Genomic DNA, 17,094 nt, shown 5'->3' on the forward strand with positions numbered 1-17,094 from the left:
CAAGGTCAGTCTAGTCTTTACCTGTGGCTAAAAAAGGTCATAAAAACATACAGTTAGACAGATTATTTTATTGTTCAGCACCAGAGGAACCAACTCAGTCATGAACAGATCAGAGCTGAAATTATTAGAAAAATAATGTTTTCAGAATTTATTCATTTAAAGGTTCCACTTTCTTAAATGCCAGTATCTGCTTGATTGTTTTCTGTCGTCTAGAATATTTTCTGAGACATAACCAATCGATTAGAGCACGTCAGCTGAGGCCACAGACAGTATTGATTTGGGTTAATTGATTGATTTTAAGTCCAATAACTGCACACTGAGCTCATGTGGATCAAGAAATAACATTTTAAATCCTGTTTTGGAACAAAAAGTGGCTAAAATTGATCAACTCAGTGTGGTATAGGTCTCAAACTGAAAATGTAAAATAATGTCACCACTGTGTGTCTGCAGGGTTAAAAGTGGCACCACGAGACTCCAGTTTAACACAAACAGTTTAGTTGCTGCTTGTTTGTGGTCAAACTGTCCTGAAACCACACCGTCATCACATCCACTGCTCAGTTTGTTCCACTTCTATTTTAAATCACTGTTGGCTTCTTCAGACACGTTACCCACACAGTTAACCTATCCTAACCTAACCATTACCCAGAGGTAACCTATCATAACCATTACACAGAGTTAACCTAAGAGAAAGAGAGTGAACCTGAGAAAGAACAGGACGGATGTCAGATACTCGATAAGACCGTCAGAGGTTCATGTTTATGTGTTTTCTTTCTGCTCTGTCTTAGCTGTGAGGATAATCTCACTTAGACTCTGTGTTCCTGCAAAATTTTTAAAAATAATGAACTTAAATGGATGTGATGACAGTGTGGGTTCAGGACAGCAGAGTTTTACCACAAACAAGGAACACCTGAACTTTTAATGTTTAAACTGGAATCTCCTGGTGTCCCTGAACGCATCCATCAGTTTAACGAACTTTTAATGGAACCTGAAGCACACATGAAGGTTTGATTCTCCTGCCCAGCCTCCCTTTAAACGCAAACAACTAAAAAGCACCGTTAAACATGAGCTTTACCAGGTTTATCTGTATTTCTGTGAACATGTAATCCCCCTCGTGTTATATTCTGACTTCCAGCTATGTAGCCCTCCGGAGTTTTAAGGTAACCCTCATAAATATCATCAACGGTCTCATTAACTAACATCCATCATGGCTGCCGGACGCCGCTGCTGCTGTTTTTTCGGTACAAGGGGCCTAAAAACGAAGCAGAAAAACCGGAGAAACTGCGACGTTCCTGGTCGGGACACACCGGATTCTCCAGCCCCAACCTTGGATGCAACTAGTGCCGGCTGTCCCACTCACCGACCCGCCGTGTGGAGCTTCCTAGAAGGACGCTGATCCTAGAACGGTCCATAAAGAACGCAGCGACATTTTTCCTTCTTCTCTGCTGCTGCTTCGGCGGGTTGCAAATCAGCTGTACGTGCACTCCCGCCCGGAGCCGTAATCCCATCTCTGATTGGTCGGCGGACGCGTCAATCAGGCCAGAAGGTGTTTGTTATTGGACAAGAGCGCTGTCAGTAAACGAGAGGAGGCAGTACTTCCGACTCAGCTTCCCTAAATACAAATGTATGAAGTTTTATGTGTATTCATTTGTTTTCTTGCTTTTTTGTGTATTTTTAGGAGCTGTCGCACCCATAAATTTGCTTTAAATTGATCTAAAATATAATTACACTTATATGGAGAGTTTAAGAGTGATTTATACGCATAATATTTATATCTGACTGCTAAAATAATGCCAAAGCAAGGTGTAAATTGCTGAAATAAAATGCTTCGCTGCGTGTTGGCATTTTATGTGTACAGACACAGAAGATTAAAAAATAAATACACCGTATTTTCAATCCAAAACTCTGTATTCTAAATAGTGCCTATATAGCCCAAAGAAGAAAAAATGTCCAACTATTCAGTATGTAAAAATGGTGAATAAATCCACTGAGCTATCCATAGAAGTCTGCATAAGATTAGTAAGATCCAGCAATAGTTCATCAATATTATCTCAGTTAAAGCAAACTGTTTAGATTCATTTCAGAACAGTGTTGTCAGTGGGGAAAATGTCCATTAGATGGCGCTCTTTGGATAGTTTGAGCATAGATATATACAAACATATATACAATATATACAAAGGCTCCATCTAGTGAACATTTTAGAACATGACACATCAGGAGAAAGTCTCATGAAATTCTCATTCTTGTGTTTTCAAGATACAGGATATTTTTAGTATTTGAAGAGAGCAATATTTCTGTGTCTGATAGAAAATTAAAAAGGACCATCTGTCACTCTATTAAACCCACAACACAAAGCAGCTGAAATGAGACAGAAAATACGGAACATTTTATGTGTTTCGTTTAAATTTATTTGGGTACAAATAAAAAAATGTACAAAATAAAGCATAGAAAGTAGTAATTATGAAAACAATGACAATAACATAAAAGAAAAGGCAACAGTTAAATAATTCATTATTTAACTCAGTCATCTATTCTGTGTATCTACACACACCTGACATTTAACAAGTGAATTTTGGGTAAGAAAAGGCAGAGACCTGGGCCAGAAATGCACAAAAATCTAGATGATCATGTTTTTCCCCTCAAATATCAGCATGTCATTAAAACTACCTCACTAAAAGGAACTGATGCTGGAACATTTTGACTTCTTTTACATTCCGATTAGTTTAATATTGTCTCACCTTCTGTTAAAGTCCCAACAAAGACTCTTTTTTATTTACATCATTACTGGGACGTTTACCTGGTCTTCAGGACAAGCATTAAAAACAGATCACACATAAAGAACAAACTACATCCTGCATTCAGAGCGAGCTTCACATCATCCTGAAAGACGATAACAGAAGGAACTGAGCACTACAGCAAGCTACAGAGCAGAACAAGCACTGTACGTCTGGAGGTCTGGAGGAGTGAGGAGCCGTCAGCCGTCACTCAGGAGAGCTGTGGAGGCTTCCAGCTCCTGTCTGGCTTATCTCCTCCATCCTGTCTCACTAACGTCAGTCACTGAGAGATAGAAGTTCATTTGTACAGGGCTGAGGGTGGATGATTAGAGGTTTCCCCCTTCAGGCTCAGCTGGTTCGGTGTTATGGCTGGTGCTGGGAGTAGATGTGGTGTCGGCTCAGTGTCTGCGGGTTCGCGGGGCCCCGGAGCCGGTGGTGGTGATGTAGAGGAGGGGCTGAGGCTGCCGGAACTGGGGCCCTCGCTTCAGGTTATTCAGGTTGGCTGTGGAGGACTCTGGATTAGAGCCTGAGGAGAGAGAGGGAGAAACGAAGCTGAGTAAAAATATCACAGCAAAGGAAGCAGTGACGTTAGTGATGGTCCTCTGACACGTCCATGAAGCTGCTGTGTGGAACCAGGCGGGGTTTGCTCACGTGACTCAGGATGTTTGAAACAGGAAAGAGCTTCAAAGCTTCAAAGTCAATCCTCTTTGGTCTTCCTCTAGGCCTCCTGCCTGGCAGTGGGAAACTCAGCATCCTTCTACCAATATATTCACTCTCTCTCCTCTGGACATGTCTGAACCATCTCAGTCTGGCCTCTCTGACTTTATCTCCAAAGCCTCTAACATGTGCTGTCCCTCTGATGTACTCATTCCTGATCCTATCCATCCTGGTCACTCCCAAAGAGAACCTCAGCATCTTCACTTCTGCTACCTCCAGCTCTGCCTCCTGTCTTTTCCTCAGGGACACTGTCTCCAGACCAAACAACATGGCTGGTCTCACCACAGTTTTGTAAACCTTTCCTTTCATTTTAGCTGAAACTCTTCTATCACACATCACACCTGACACTTTTCTCCAGCCGTTCCAGCCTGCCTGTACACGCTTCTTCACCTCTTTTCCACACTCTCCATTGCTCTGGACTTTTGATCCTAAGTACTTAAAATCCTCCACCTTCTTGATCTCTTCTCCCTGTAACCTAAAAAAAAATCCTAAAAATATCTGAAGTGATTCCATATATATCAGTAAAACTTCTAATATTTTCTTTAAGAACATTCACATAAAAATCAACCAAACTCCAGTGAAATTTGATGGATTTTGTTTGATTTTTATGTGAATGTTCTTGAGAAACTTTTTCTTTTACACATTTTTTTCCACCAAAAAATGTTCAAAGATTTCCCCAAAATGTTGAAAATGTGGACATCAGAAAATATGTTTTTTCCCACATCCCAAACTTTAAGATTTTGACCCACAGGACGACACGCGGGTTAAACTATCCGCTAGAAACCATTTGATCATCCATGTAGCTGATCAGGAATGTGCACGGCAAATCAAATCCAAAACAACCCATGAACCAGCGAACACGCCTCGGCTGCACTTCATGTATTGACCACTAGGTGTCCTACTGGAGCCTCCAGTAATGGTGGTTTACCTGTCTGCTGGCTGCTGGGAGGAGGCCTGACTTTGGCCAGAGGAGGGACCCCTCTGTACTGGGGCCGCAGCGTGGGGGCCGGGGGCTGGCCGTGGATGTGGAGGTGAGGATCGGACGTGCTGTCCAGAGGACGGAACCTCTGAGCTGTGCTTGTCTTGGTTTGAGGCAGCTGCAGGTGAGAAGAAGAAGAAGACATCAGTGAACTGACAGCAAAGACAGTTAAACACACAGAGGGAAGGAAGACAGAAACTAAAAGTTCAGATCCCTCTACAGAAACCTGCAGGTCTCAGAGAACAAACTGATAGTATCATATGAGCAAAAACCTTCATGCTACAAAGAGAACTATGCTGTTAACCCCTCAGAACAGTCTATTAATCCTCTTATAGGATCAGTCTGCTGATAACAGACTTCATGTGGCGCCTGCAGGATAACAGATGTAGAGCAACAACATTCAAACTAATTTTACTAAAACGTCTTTCTTCTCTGTTTTTCTGTCTTGAAATAATAACTGTGAACCTAAAACAGATGATAGATACTCACAGCTTGACCAGTGACCTCGAAGGAGCGTGAGCGTCTCTTCTTGCGGCGACCTTCGAAGTCCACCTCTCGAGGCGTTTGGTTCTTGGCGGCCACCTGGCGGTTCCGTGGGCGTGTCCAGGTCGCCTGCAGACCGGGTCCGTCCCCGGTGCTGCTGGACAGGTTGTCGTCTGAGGTGGCGTGTCTCAGCTCAGGGCTGGGCTGACGGCCGCGCCGCTTTGGCAGGCCTCTAGGGGGCGCCTCGCTCAGAGAAAGGCTGCTTTTCTGCTTCTTGGGGTCCAGAGGAGACGGTGCAGGAGGTAACCGAAGGACGTCCACCTCCAGGGCTTTGGAGCGACGACGAGCTGCTTTCACTACGATGTTCTGAACCCCCTTTAGGATCTGCTGACGTTCTGTGGAGACAGACGGAGACAAAGATCTTTATTTACTCCAGTTCTTACACACAACAACTGTCCTGTGATCTGGGAATGTCCAGGTATTTAATGGAACAGATAAACACTAAAATGAGAATTACATTCATAACTGATTATCAATTTGTAATTTAAATAAATGTAAAGAAAGCTCCAGTTTATAGTCACAGCCCAACATTCATCAGGAACATCTTTTAATGTTTTCCTGTGTAAAGCCTGGAGCTCAGACTGCAGGAAGGGGTCTGATCATTCAAACTAGTTCAGATCTAACATGGTTAAACAGCTGTTAGTAAATTAGTCCTCCCACAGCTCTAACCGTCTCCTCTTGGAACAAACATCTGTCCCAGCTGTAGTCATTTTAAACCACAAACTGCTCTCTGGAGCCACTTTTCTGTATTCTATAAATGTTGGACTAAATCTGTCCGTACTATTCATTAACAATTTCTATCTTCTGTCTGTCCTCTCAATTCTAATGTTTGAATCATTTTCTTTCTTTTTAATACACTCCAAGGCTCCATGTTCAGCGGTTTACATTGAATCTGTGATGAGCTACACAACTCCACCATGAATCAGCAAAACAACACAAACGGTTCACTGATTGAATTAAAACGGTTCAGCCTGGCCCAGTGAAGCACTGCAATGTGCTCAGTCCTCAAACTCATACAAAGAAACATCCGGGACCACGGCTCTTGTAGTTTAATTTAAAATCTCACCATTTCGTGACAAAGGAATATCAGCGCCGGCTTCGCTGCTCTCAGGTGAGGAGTCCAGGTGGCTGCTGACGCTGTGGCTGAGATGACTGAAGCTCAGAAAACCCTCAGGAACCAGAGGCTGCAGCTGGAGAAACATGCAGACGGACACATTAGAACAGCTGGAGAACAGCTGAGAACAGATGGAGGACAGATGGAGAACAGCTGGAGAAACATGCAGACGGACACATTAGAACAGCTGGAGAACAGCTGAGAACAGATGGAGGACAGGTGGAGAACAGCTGGACAAACATGCAGACGGACACATTAGAACAGCTGGAGAACAGCTGAGAACAGATGGAGGACAGATGGAGGACAGATGGAGAACAGCTGGAGAACAGATGGAGAACAGATGGAGAACAGATGGAGGACAGCTGGAGAACAGCTGGAGGACAGCTGGAGGACAGCTGGAGAACAGATGGAGAACAGCTGGAGAACAGCTGGAGGACAGCTGAGAACAGCTGGAGAACAGGTGGAGGACAGCTGGAGAACAGATGGAGAACAGCTGGAGGACAGCTGGAGGACAGCTGGAGAACAGCTGGAGAACAGGTGGAGGACAGCTGGAGAACAGATGGAGAACAGGTGGAGGACAGCTGGAGAACAGATGGAGAACAGCTGGAGGACAGCTGGAGAACAGATGGAGGACAGATGGAGAACAGATGGAGAACAGCTGAGAACAGCTGAGAACAGATGGAGAACAGATGGAGGACAGATGGAGAACAGCTGGAGAACAGATAGAGGACAGCTGAGAACAGCTGAGAACAGCTGAGAACAGCTGGAGAACAGGTGGAGAACAGATGAGAACAGATGGAGAACAGCTGAGAACAGCTGGAGAACAGATGGAGAACAGATGGAGAATAGCTGAGAACAGCTGGAGAACACATGGAGGACAGGTGGAGAACAGCTGAGAACAGCTGGAGAACAGATGGAGAACAGCTGGAGAACAGCTGGAGAACAGCTGGAGAACAGATGGAGGACAGCTGGAGAACAGATGAGAACAGATGGAGAACAGGTGGAGAACAGATGGAGAACAGATGGAGGACAGCTGGAGAACAGCTGGAGGACAGCTGGAGAACAGGTGGAGGACAGCTGGAGAACAGGTGGAGGACAGCTGGAGAACAGCTGGAGGACAGCTGGAGGACAGCTGGAGGACAGCTGGAGAACAGATGGAGGACAGATGGAGAACAGATGGAGAACAGCTGGAGAAACATGCAGACGGACACATTAGAACAGCTGGAGAACAGCTGAGAACAGATGGAGGACAGATGGAGGACAGATGGAGAACAGCTGGAGAACAGATGGAGAACAGCTGAGAACAGCTGAGAACAGCTGAGAACAGATGGAGGACAGATGGAGAACAGCTGAGAACAGATAGAGGACAGCTGAGAACAGCTGAGAACAGCTGGAGAACAGATGGAGGACAGGTGGAGAACAGATGAGAACAGATGGAGAACAGATGGAGGACAGGTGGAGAACAGATGAGAACAGATGGAGAACAGGTGGAGAACAGCTGGAGAACAGATGGAGAACAGATGGAGGACAGCTGAGAACAGATGGAGGACAGCTGGAGAACAGCTGGAGGACAGCTGAAGAACAGGTGGAGGACAGCTGGAGAACAGATGGAGAACAGCTGGAGGACAGATGGAGAACAGATGGAGGACAGCTGGAGAACAGCTGGAGGACAGCTGAGAACAGCTGGAGAACAGGTGGAGGACAGCTGGAGAACAGATGGAGAACAGCTGGAGGACAGCTGGAGGACAGCTGAGAACAGATGGAGGACAGCTGGAGAACAGCTGGAGAACAGCTGGAGAACAGCTGGAGGACAGCTGGAGAACAGGTGGAGAACAGCTGGAGGACAGCTGGAGGACAGCTGGAGGACAGATGGAGAACAGATGGAGGACAGCTGGAGAACAGATGGAGAACAGATGGAGAACAGATGGAGGACAGCTGGAGAACAGATGGAGAACAGATGGAGAACAGATGGAGGACAGCTGGAGAACAGATGGAGAACAGATGGAGAACAGATGGAGAACAGATGGAGGACAGCTGGAGGACAGCTGGAGAACAGCTGGAGAACAGATGGAGGACAGCTGGAGAACAGATGGGAACAGCTGGAGAACAGATGGAGGACAGCTGGAGGACAGCTGGAGAACAGCTGGAGAACAGCTGGAGGACAGCTGGAGAACAGCTGAGAACAGATGGAGAACAGCTGGAGGACAGCTGGAGGACAGCTGGAGAACAGCTGAGAACAGATGGAGAACAGATGAGGACAGCTGGAGAACAGATGGAGAACAGCTTCATCAGTTCAGCTTCTTCTGGTCTGTGAGTTGCATCATGATGCATTTTTACAGAGAAAATTCCATGGAGGTGATGATATTTCAAATAATAATTTGTAATTTTGAGAGTTTAGATATTTCTACCAGGAACCTGATCAGAACTGTCAGTTCTGAGTGTAATGAAGGAGTGATGAAGGAGCAGGGATCTGATCCGGTTGGAGTATAAAGCAACACCTGAACTGGACTCTATTAGTCCACAGAATGAAATGAAGCAGCTAATCACCTCCTATCAGATAACCTCACCTCTCGGTTGCCCTTCCCGTTAATGTGGATGGGAGGTGGAGTCATCACTGACGAGTTTTTCATCTGCCTGGCATGAGGGCTGCTTTTGAAAACTCTGTTATTGTCCCTGAAGGAGGAAAGAAAGGAGAGCTGAGACCCTGAGCATGCAGACAGAGTTTACCTACAGGTAAATTCCTGTCAGAGCAGATTAATGGATCCTCTTACAGTTCAGGCTCAGGCAGAATAGGAGGTAAAGTGTGTCTTCGGATCTTGGTGTGACCTCTCCTGTTGTCAGAACACGTGTTTCGTACGCTCTCCTGGTCTGAATCTACGTCCTGCATGTTGTCCCGGGTCTGACCAGGCAGGGTGATCCTGGGTAAAGACCCCTCCTGGAAGTGAAAGCAGAGCAGCGTCAGTATTCATCTCAGCATCGTTTAGTCTCCTACTGAACTGATCCGTCCTGCTGCCGACACCTTGATGGTGTGTCTGGTGGTCACTTTGTCCAGAGCCACAGCTCGGTCCAGCTTCCTCTCATCCAGTTCCCTCATGTACGTGTCGTAGAGTTCCTGGAGGTGTGGAGGGACGAGCAGGCTGTGGTCTGGAACACAAACATTCAGTTCATTAATCACAAAACAAAAGCAGCTAACGATGAGCTTCTTCATCTCTGACCTTCACACTGTTTACATCACAGTATGCTAGAGTGGAAACGTCCTGTTTTCTCTGACCACTAGTTCAAATCATCAGCTTATTACAACCTAAAGATGAACAGATTAATGTTCTTTCTATGGATAGACTGAAATCTGTAAATGAGACGTCTGTAAAAAATCTACACCCGCAGACATGAACATTCAGATGTTTCTTCAGTCTGTAGTGAAACTCACCGTCAATGAACTGTCTCTGCTGCTGGATGATCTCGTCACACAGGTGTCTGTGCTGCTCGAAGCGCTGCACCACCACATTCTTCTGCCGGATGACGTTGTCTTTGAGCAGGGCGTGCGACTGCATCTCGGCGTTCTCGATCTCCAGTTCGTGGACCTTACAGAGGAGACCCAGGACCTCCCGCTGCTCCTCTGAGCTGACCCGTCGAGGCAGCAGCTCCTCCAAACGTCGGGCTCGATCTCGGAGATCCACAAACCTGCGCTCCAGCAACGCCTTGACAGAAGAGATAAAGAACTTCTTTGATTCCAACTCGTGCCTCATGCAGTCCCAGATCACAGCCAAAGCAAGACGCTGCAGATGTTCTTACCTTCTGCTTCTGGATCTTCTTCTGCTCGGCCATGAGCGTCACCAAGTTTTCTCGAGCCATCGCCACCTCCTGGGTCTCGGTGCTGTCTGGAGGAGACTCCGGAGAGTCCGAGTCCTTCTCGCTTTCATCCTTATTGACGCTTTCCTTCCTTCTTTCTGCGCGCCACTTCCTCCTGCGTCGACTCCGTTCCTGTTCCCAGCTTTAGGACAAAAAACAAAACCGCTTTAACTGCATTCTATCTGGTTTATTATTTAAAGCTGGTTTAATATTCAGTTCACTAAATATTCAAATTAAATATTGTCTGTAAACAATCAAATCCATCATTAAGTTTCATTAGAGAGATTTAATGAGAGGAGCAGCACCAAGTAGAAGGACGGTTGCTATGGTTACCTGCTGTGTAAAACACCTGCTGACCTGCGCTGCTATAAAGATTCATACAAACCTCTAGACATTAATCTCAGGGAACTTTCTAGATGATGATGCCGTCAGTCAGTGTTTATAACAAGGAAATATTACAGAAATCCTGAGCACTGACTCTGCAATGGTTAGAAGGTGTTTGGAGGTGTCGATCTGGATCTCCATGTTGCTGTTTTCCAGCTCCATCAGGCTCTTCCTGATCTCCATCTGCTGGCGGAAAGCATCCAGAAGCTGCTCCCTCAGATGGTCCATCTCTGCCCGGCTGGAATGAGCCTGGACCTCGGCTAGACGAGGAGAAAGATGTGGAGCAGACAGAAAGCAAACCGTTACTAACAGGTGGTTTCATTTAGCAGCTATTCCTCATGTGTCAGAGGAGAACTTTACCTTGGACGTTGCGGATGTCGGCCCGGTCTGAGCCGAGCTGGCGGCTCGCTTGATCTGCGATCTTCTTTTTGAGCCGCTGGATCTCACAGCGCAGGTCTGAGATGATGCTGGTGTACTGGGCGATGTGGTACGACACATTTATCAGGTTCTTCTTCACCTGATGAACAGAAACAATACTTAGAGATGCTCGTGGATCTGGAAGCTTCAAAGTGAAAGAAGCATTTTCTACCAGCTAAACCGTGCTGCTGGTTTTGGTACCCGACTGCTTTATTGTTAGTAAAACTTTTACAATCAGTAACAAGAAGCTACAACACTTTTATTAGCAAATCTGTTGTGTGCAGAACCAGCGACAGTATCTACACTGCCCAGTGGAGATTATTAAGGTGGAATGCACGGTCCGAAACAAAAACAAGTCACACGCTCTGACATTTCATTGGACCTCCTTCAGCTCTCATTCCCTGTGGCATCGTTTCCATGAGCTTCTCCAAAGTCACAGCATTTATTTCTGTTCAGCGATGCATTCATTTTCTACCAAGATCTTCTATTGATGATGGGAGAGTTGGACCAAAGTCTTCTCCAGAACATCCCGAGCTTCTCAGTGAGGTCTGGACTCTGTGGAGGACAATCTCTCTCATGCTCCCTGATCCACTCATTCTCTATGTGACCCCATGAATCCTGACATCGTCATCTTGGAACATGAAGAAATCCTCCACTGATGGAATAACCCTCAGGTATCAGCTGACCTCATTCTTTGGGAACATAACATTAGTGAACCTGACCAACCCCAGATCATAACCCTAGCCCCCACTAGCCATGATGAGTTCATCACTCCATCTGCCTCTCTTCTTACCCTGATGCCCCCATCACTCTGGAACAGGGTAAATCTGGACTCATCAGACCACATTAGTTCCTGAAGATGAAGGTTCTCCACCATCCTTCAGGTTTTAATGATGTGTTGGACGGTTCTTAACCTGATTTCAGTCGTTTCATCTCCTTAGTTGTTTTTTTGCTTCATGCAGGCCAATAATTTGACCCTTCTGAGACAGATTAGTATCCTTTATGACCACAGGAGATGTCTTCCACCATGAGAAGCGCCTCACTGCATCAGCTAGGGTTACAGAAGTTGTTTCATCACTGCAGTAATTATCCAATGGAAGGATCTGACCTGTTTGCTTCGTTAAATCCAGGTGGAGACTTTTATTTTGGACAGGTGGTGTATAATTCAGCATTTTGTGTTAAAGCCTTCTGTTAAATGGATAAAGCAGAAGAGAATCTAAAACTTTATGTGTTCTGAGCTCACCCGTGTTCGGATGCTTTTGGCACGGTCAGCGTACGTCAGCGTGTTACGGGACTCCTCAAACGCCACAGAGGCGGGGCTAATGTGTGCGATCATGACCGTTCGGCTGTTCCCACCCAAAGAGTCCTATTGGTTAGAGTGAGAAAGAGAATGATGAATGCAACAGGAAAAACATTAAAAATGAATCTGAACAGCCACCACAAACCTTTAACCTGCCGTACCTTCAGGAGGCGGGTCAGCTTGCTGTCCCGATAGTTGACGTACTTGTTTCCGTTCTTATCACTCAGAGCGTTGATGCAGTTTCCCAAAGCCAGGAGGGAACGGTTGATGTGAGCTCCTTCTTTCAGCCGCTGACCTCTGTTCTGAGTCTGACACATACAGAGGACAAGGGGAGGAAAACTCTGAAAATAAAATACTTTATAAAGACTTATAACCTTAACCTGGCAGAAAGACAGAACAAGAGAAACACGGAGAATAACGACTATCATATTGTTTACTGGTGGGTGGTTTGTTTACTGGTGGGTGGTTTGTTTACTACTGGGTTGTTTGTTTACTGCTGGTTTGTTTGTTTACTGCTGGTTTGTTTGTTTACTGTTGGGTGGTTTGTTTACTACTGGGTGGTTTGTTTACTGCTGGTTTGTTTGTTTACTGCTGGTTTGTTTGTTTACTGCTGGTTTGTTTGTTTACTACTGGGTGGTTTGTTTACTACTGGGTTGTTTGTTTACTACTGGGTGGCTTGTTTACTGCTGGGTTGTTTGTTTACTGTTGGGTGGTTTGTTTACTACTGGGTGGTTTGTTTACTGCTGGTTTGTTTGTTTACTGCTGGTTTGTTTGTTTACTACTGGGTGGTTTGTTTACTACTGGGTTGTTTGTTTACTGCTGGGTGGCTTGTTTACTGCTGGGTTGTTTGTTTACTACTGGGTTGTTTGTTTACTACTGGGTGGTTTGTTTACTGTTGGGTGGTTTGTTTACTACTGGGTGGTTTGTTTACTGCTGGGTGGCTTGTTTACTGCTGGGTTGTTTGTTTACTGTTGGTGGTTTGTTTACTACTGGGTGGTTTGTTTACTGCTGGTTTGTTTGTTTACTGCTGGTTTGTTTGTTTACTGCTGGGTGGTTTGTTTACTACTGGTTTGTTTGTTTACTGCTGGTTTGTTTGTTTACTGCTGGGTGGTTTGTTTACTACTGGTTTGTTTGTTTACTGCTGGGTGGTTTGTTTACTACTGGGTTGTTTGTTTACTGCTGGGTTGTTTGTTTACTGCTGGTTTGTTTGTTTACTGCTGGTTTGTTTGTTTACTACTGGGTGGTTTGTTTACTGTTGGGTGGTTTGTTTACTACTGGGTGGTTTGTTTACTGCTGGGTTGTTTGTTTACTGCTGGGTTGTTTGTTTACTGCTGGTTTGTTTGTTTACTACTGGGTGGTTTGTTTACTACTGGGTGGTTTGTTTACTGTTGGGTGGTTTGTTTACTGCTGGTTTGTTTGTTTACTACTGGGTGGTTTTTTACTGTTGGGTGGTTTGTTTACTACTGAGTTGTTTATTTACTGTTGGTTTGTTTGTTTACTGTTGGGTGGTTTGCTTACTGCTGGTTTGTTTGTTTACTGCTGGTTTGTTTGTTTACTGCTGGGTGGTTTGTTTACTGTTGGGTGGTTTGTTTACTGTTGGGTGGTTTGTTTACTGCTGGTTTGTTTGTTTACTGTTGGGTGGTTTGCTTACTGCTGGTTTGTTTGTTTACTGTTGGGTGGTTTGTTTACTGCTGGTTTGTTTGTTTACTGTTGGGTGGTTTGCTTACTGCTGGTTTGTTTGTTTACTGTTGGGTGGTTTGCTTACTGCTGGTTTGTTTGTTTACTGCTGGTTTGTTTGTTTACTGTTGGGTGGCTTGTTTACTGTTGGGTGGTTTGTTTACTGTTACCAAACCAGATTAGGTCACATCCACTCAGTCCTGATCCAGATTAGCAGAGTTTAAACCTATAAATAAATTAGACCAAATACAGATATAATACTATATAATAATTAGTTTTAAATAAAGATGAATATGCTTCAGAAGAATGTTTTTATAAAGTGAATCCACATCTTGGGGGTCTTGGTGCTTCTTCCAGAGTTGTTGACGTGTTCCTCCTCTGACCAGTAGATGGCATCACCTCACATCTTTGGGGAATCTGAACTAAATCAACTTTGACTCTTGTTCAGCGGAACAGAAAACGTCCTTTATCCCCTCCAGTGACTCTCTGCCTTCTGTTCTGCTTCCTAATGTAAAACTCATCAGTGTTACGGCTGAACCGTTCAGTCTGCCGCTCACCGACCGTTTGGTGTTAATCTGCTGCTGTGGAAGAACCGGGCGGTGCAACATGAGCAGCACACACCAACGACAAAAGCAGAGTCAACCTAAAAAAAGCTGGACAACAAATCCAACAAATGTTTGCCACTATCCTCACTGGAGTGCTCAGAAGGTTGAGGTCAAAGCAATAATAAAAGGCAGGAAATAAACTGGCTCACAGTCAGTCTTAGTTCTTCCTGCTGCTATAACAGAAAGATAAAAACCCTCAGAGGAGCTCAACAGATAAACTGTGCAGTGAAATGAATCCTTTGAAACCCTGAAACTGTGCATTAGCTCCATTCTTAATCCCATTAATTCTCTGTACTCTGCATGGGTCATTATCACTTTTCATTGTAATACTCCACTAATTAGCCTTTCATCAGTAAAAGTAAAATCACTAAAATATTAATCACAGAAATGAAACTATTCATTATGTGTGGGTGTTTGAAAATGAATTATCCTCCAAATGATTATACAGAGACAAAGGAAAAGTGAGAACATGAGGATTACACTCCTATTGCCAAAGAATAAACTGATATTTTGGGTAAATAATGTGGCAGGAACATCCAGCTGGGCTCCTGATGTTCTTTAATGTGGAGGTCCGTTTTCATCCATCAAGTCTTTGATCAAAGCTGTCATTTGAATCAAAAAGATTTTTAGTTTAAATTTACCATCACATTGGCATTTTACCAACCAATGGCAAACCTAATGTCCAGCAGATGAGGAGCAACTTCAGCTTTCATGAATTACGGTCTTCTAGTTCTGTTACTGATGTCCACATCTATCACATTCATCCATGTTCAGCAGGTAGTAACCACATCTAGCTACCATCAAACTGCTAATATTAATAATACTCTATCATTTACAATCCATCATCCTTCATTCTGTATTTGTGAAGTGACTGATTACTAACTGGGTGAACAATCAGTGAATCTGGTAGAAATAAAAGGTGGAATAAAGCAGAAAGTTTCCAGCACTGCCAGTCACTTTTTACTTCTCTAAAGTTGTATAGAAGGATTACGTCACGCTGTATTTTATCTATTTATGTATTTAAAACAATCCCCTGTAATGTGACCCTGTTTGCTGAAAGTGGGCCATGATTTAAAAAACAAACAAGAAGATCAACAAGACGACATGGTCATCAATATCCCCCGCCACATGTGATGTCTATGAGTCTATATCCAAAATAGTGATCAAGGGCCATAACTCTGTTAAATATTATCGCACAGGTCTCATTTTCTAACTTGATCAAGGTGTCCATGGTGTGAAGCTACACACTAAATTTCGTAATCCTAGCTGTAATAGTTTCTGAGAAAAGCTGTCCCCTACATGTCGGACGGACGGAACCACGGACGGATGGACGGAGGCCAAACCTATATCCCCCTTTTTCACTTCGTGGAGGCGGGGGATAATAAGAAGATCAATAAAGGCTTTTATTTATGTCTCCTCTGTAGTAAATATTGTGTTCACTGCAGCATCCTGAGGATCAGACAGCAGATAAAGGAATGACTGCAGGCCGACCTGTGGAGCTCTTACAGTACAGAGCTAAATATAAATAAATATAAACATGAACGTCCTCATACAGGTTTGGAAGGAGACGGTGTGAAACGGACACGTTAGCCGGGTTTCAGAGAAGCAGCTGAGCCACACGGATCACAGACAGACTACCTGTGTAAGGACTGAACGCGTGCACACACCTGTGCTGCTCGCTCAGAGCCGGCGAGGTCGATCATGAAGAGGCGAGCGAAGCGGACCTCCTGCAGAACGTCTCGACAGCGGCTCTGCTGTTTGACGGCCACCTGCAGCACGGCGTGGGAGCGAGACGACGTCTGATTGGCTGCCGTCGGCTCCTGTGTTCGCTGCTTGTTGCCCTTCATCAGCAGCTCCATGATCTGGAAACACACAGGCAGAGGTGTTTGTAGTGGGTGTTTTTATTTCAATAAATCAGTCCTCCTCAGGCAGACGGCTGATAAATTAAAGGAAAAAGCAACATGAAGCATCTCAGTGAGGTGCTGGACCACGGCATGCTGCCTGGGAAAGATTCTTTAAACCTCTGGAACTCTACTGGAGGGAAGAAACACCGTTCCAAGAGATATTCCCTCATTTAGCGTTAGTGATATAGAGCCTGTTGGTCCAAAATCTGTCCTATGTGGTGATTGTGAAGGGCATAGCATATGATTTACATCATTTTCACACTCCTAAACCATTTAGTGTGGATGAGGGAATCTGCATCCTGATAGAAATGTTTGATCATAGGGTAGAAGTGATGATTCTTAATGACGCTGTATTGATTCACAGTGACTGTCTGCTCCGGATACCTGCAGAAAAAGATGATAAATGAACAGGTATACAGATAGATGATAAAAGGAACCAAATCCTGCCCACAGAATTAACAGAGACATCAGATCCCCTCACTGGAGGGGTTAAACGTTCACTTTTTTCCTCCTTTAACCCTCCTGATGTCCTCATTTACGGGCACCAAAAATTATTGGTTCCTTGTCTGAAAAAGATCCAAAAGTTCAGCAAAAAAAATTCCCCAAATTTCTGAAAATTTGCTAAAACCTCCAGGAAGAAAATTCCAATAATTCCTGAAAAGTTTCCCTTAAAAGTTCTACTTAAAAAAAACACAAACGTGGCAAATATTTCCAAAAAATGAGTGAAAATCTTCCAAAAAATGTCTAAAGTAAATCCGTATATATCAGTAAAATGCAGAAATTCACTGGATTTTGGTTGATTTTTTGTGAACGTTCCTAAAGAAACATTTTTAA

The 17,094-nt window shown here is 44.5% G+C and overlaps 2 protein-coding genes across 4 annotated transcripts in view; both read right to left on the reverse strand.

Annotated features, from left to right (window-relative positions):
- Positions 1–1,797, reverse strand: part of si:ch73-127m5.2 (uncharacterized protein LOC561202 homolog) — a 179,108-nt gene extending 177,311 nt beyond the window's left edge. For all 3 annotated transcript variants that reach the window (XR_007937935.1, XR_007937936.1, XM_022206297.2), the window contains exon 1: positions 1,358–1,797. The gene's annotated coding sequence lies outside the window, so the exon portion shown is untranslated. The remainder of the gene's footprint in view (positions 1–1,357) is intronic.
- Positions 1,798–2,382: 585 nt separating this feature from the next.
- The window catches only part of kif19 (kinesin family member 19), a 40,324-nt gene continuing 25,612 nt past the window's right edge, over positions 2,383–17,094 (reverse strand). Inside the window, exons 8-21 of the mRNA XM_051939313.1 lie at positions 16,024–16,218; positions 12,236–12,382; positions 12,018–12,140; positions 10,718–10,874; positions 10,452–10,617; positions 9,917–10,115; positions 9,552–9,822; positions 9,144–9,268; positions 8,896–9,059; positions 8,692–8,797; positions 6,077–6,200; positions 4,957–5,345; positions 4,417–4,585; positions 2,383–3,297 (exon numbers count right to left, since the gene is read on the reverse strand). Of these exons, the coding sequence (XP_051795273.1) occupies positions 3,170–3,297; positions 4,417–4,585; positions 4,957–5,345; positions 6,077–6,200; positions 8,692–8,797; positions 8,896–9,059; positions 9,144–9,268; positions 9,552–9,822; positions 9,917–10,115; positions 10,452–10,617; positions 10,718–10,874; positions 12,018–12,140; positions 12,236–12,382; positions 16,024–16,218 (2,463 nt within the window). The 3' untranslated portion in view covers positions 2,383–3,169. The remainder of the gene's footprint in view (positions 3,298–4,416; positions 4,586–4,956; positions 5,346–6,076; positions 6,201–8,691; positions 8,798–8,895; positions 9,060–9,143; positions 9,269–9,551; positions 9,823–9,916; positions 10,116–10,451; positions 10,618–10,717; positions 10,875–12,017; positions 12,141–12,235; positions 12,383–16,023; positions 16,219–17,094) is intronic.

The sequence above is a fragment of the Acanthochromis polyacanthus genome, chromosome 19 (genome assembly GCF_021347895.1).
Source record: "Acanthochromis polyacanthus isolate Apoly-LR-REF ecotype Palm Island chromosome 19, KAUST_Apoly_ChrSc, whole genome shotgun sequence".
NCBI classification, from domain to species: domain Eukaryota; kingdom Metazoa; phylum Chordata; class Actinopteri; family Pomacentridae; genus Acanthochromis; species Acanthochromis polyacanthus.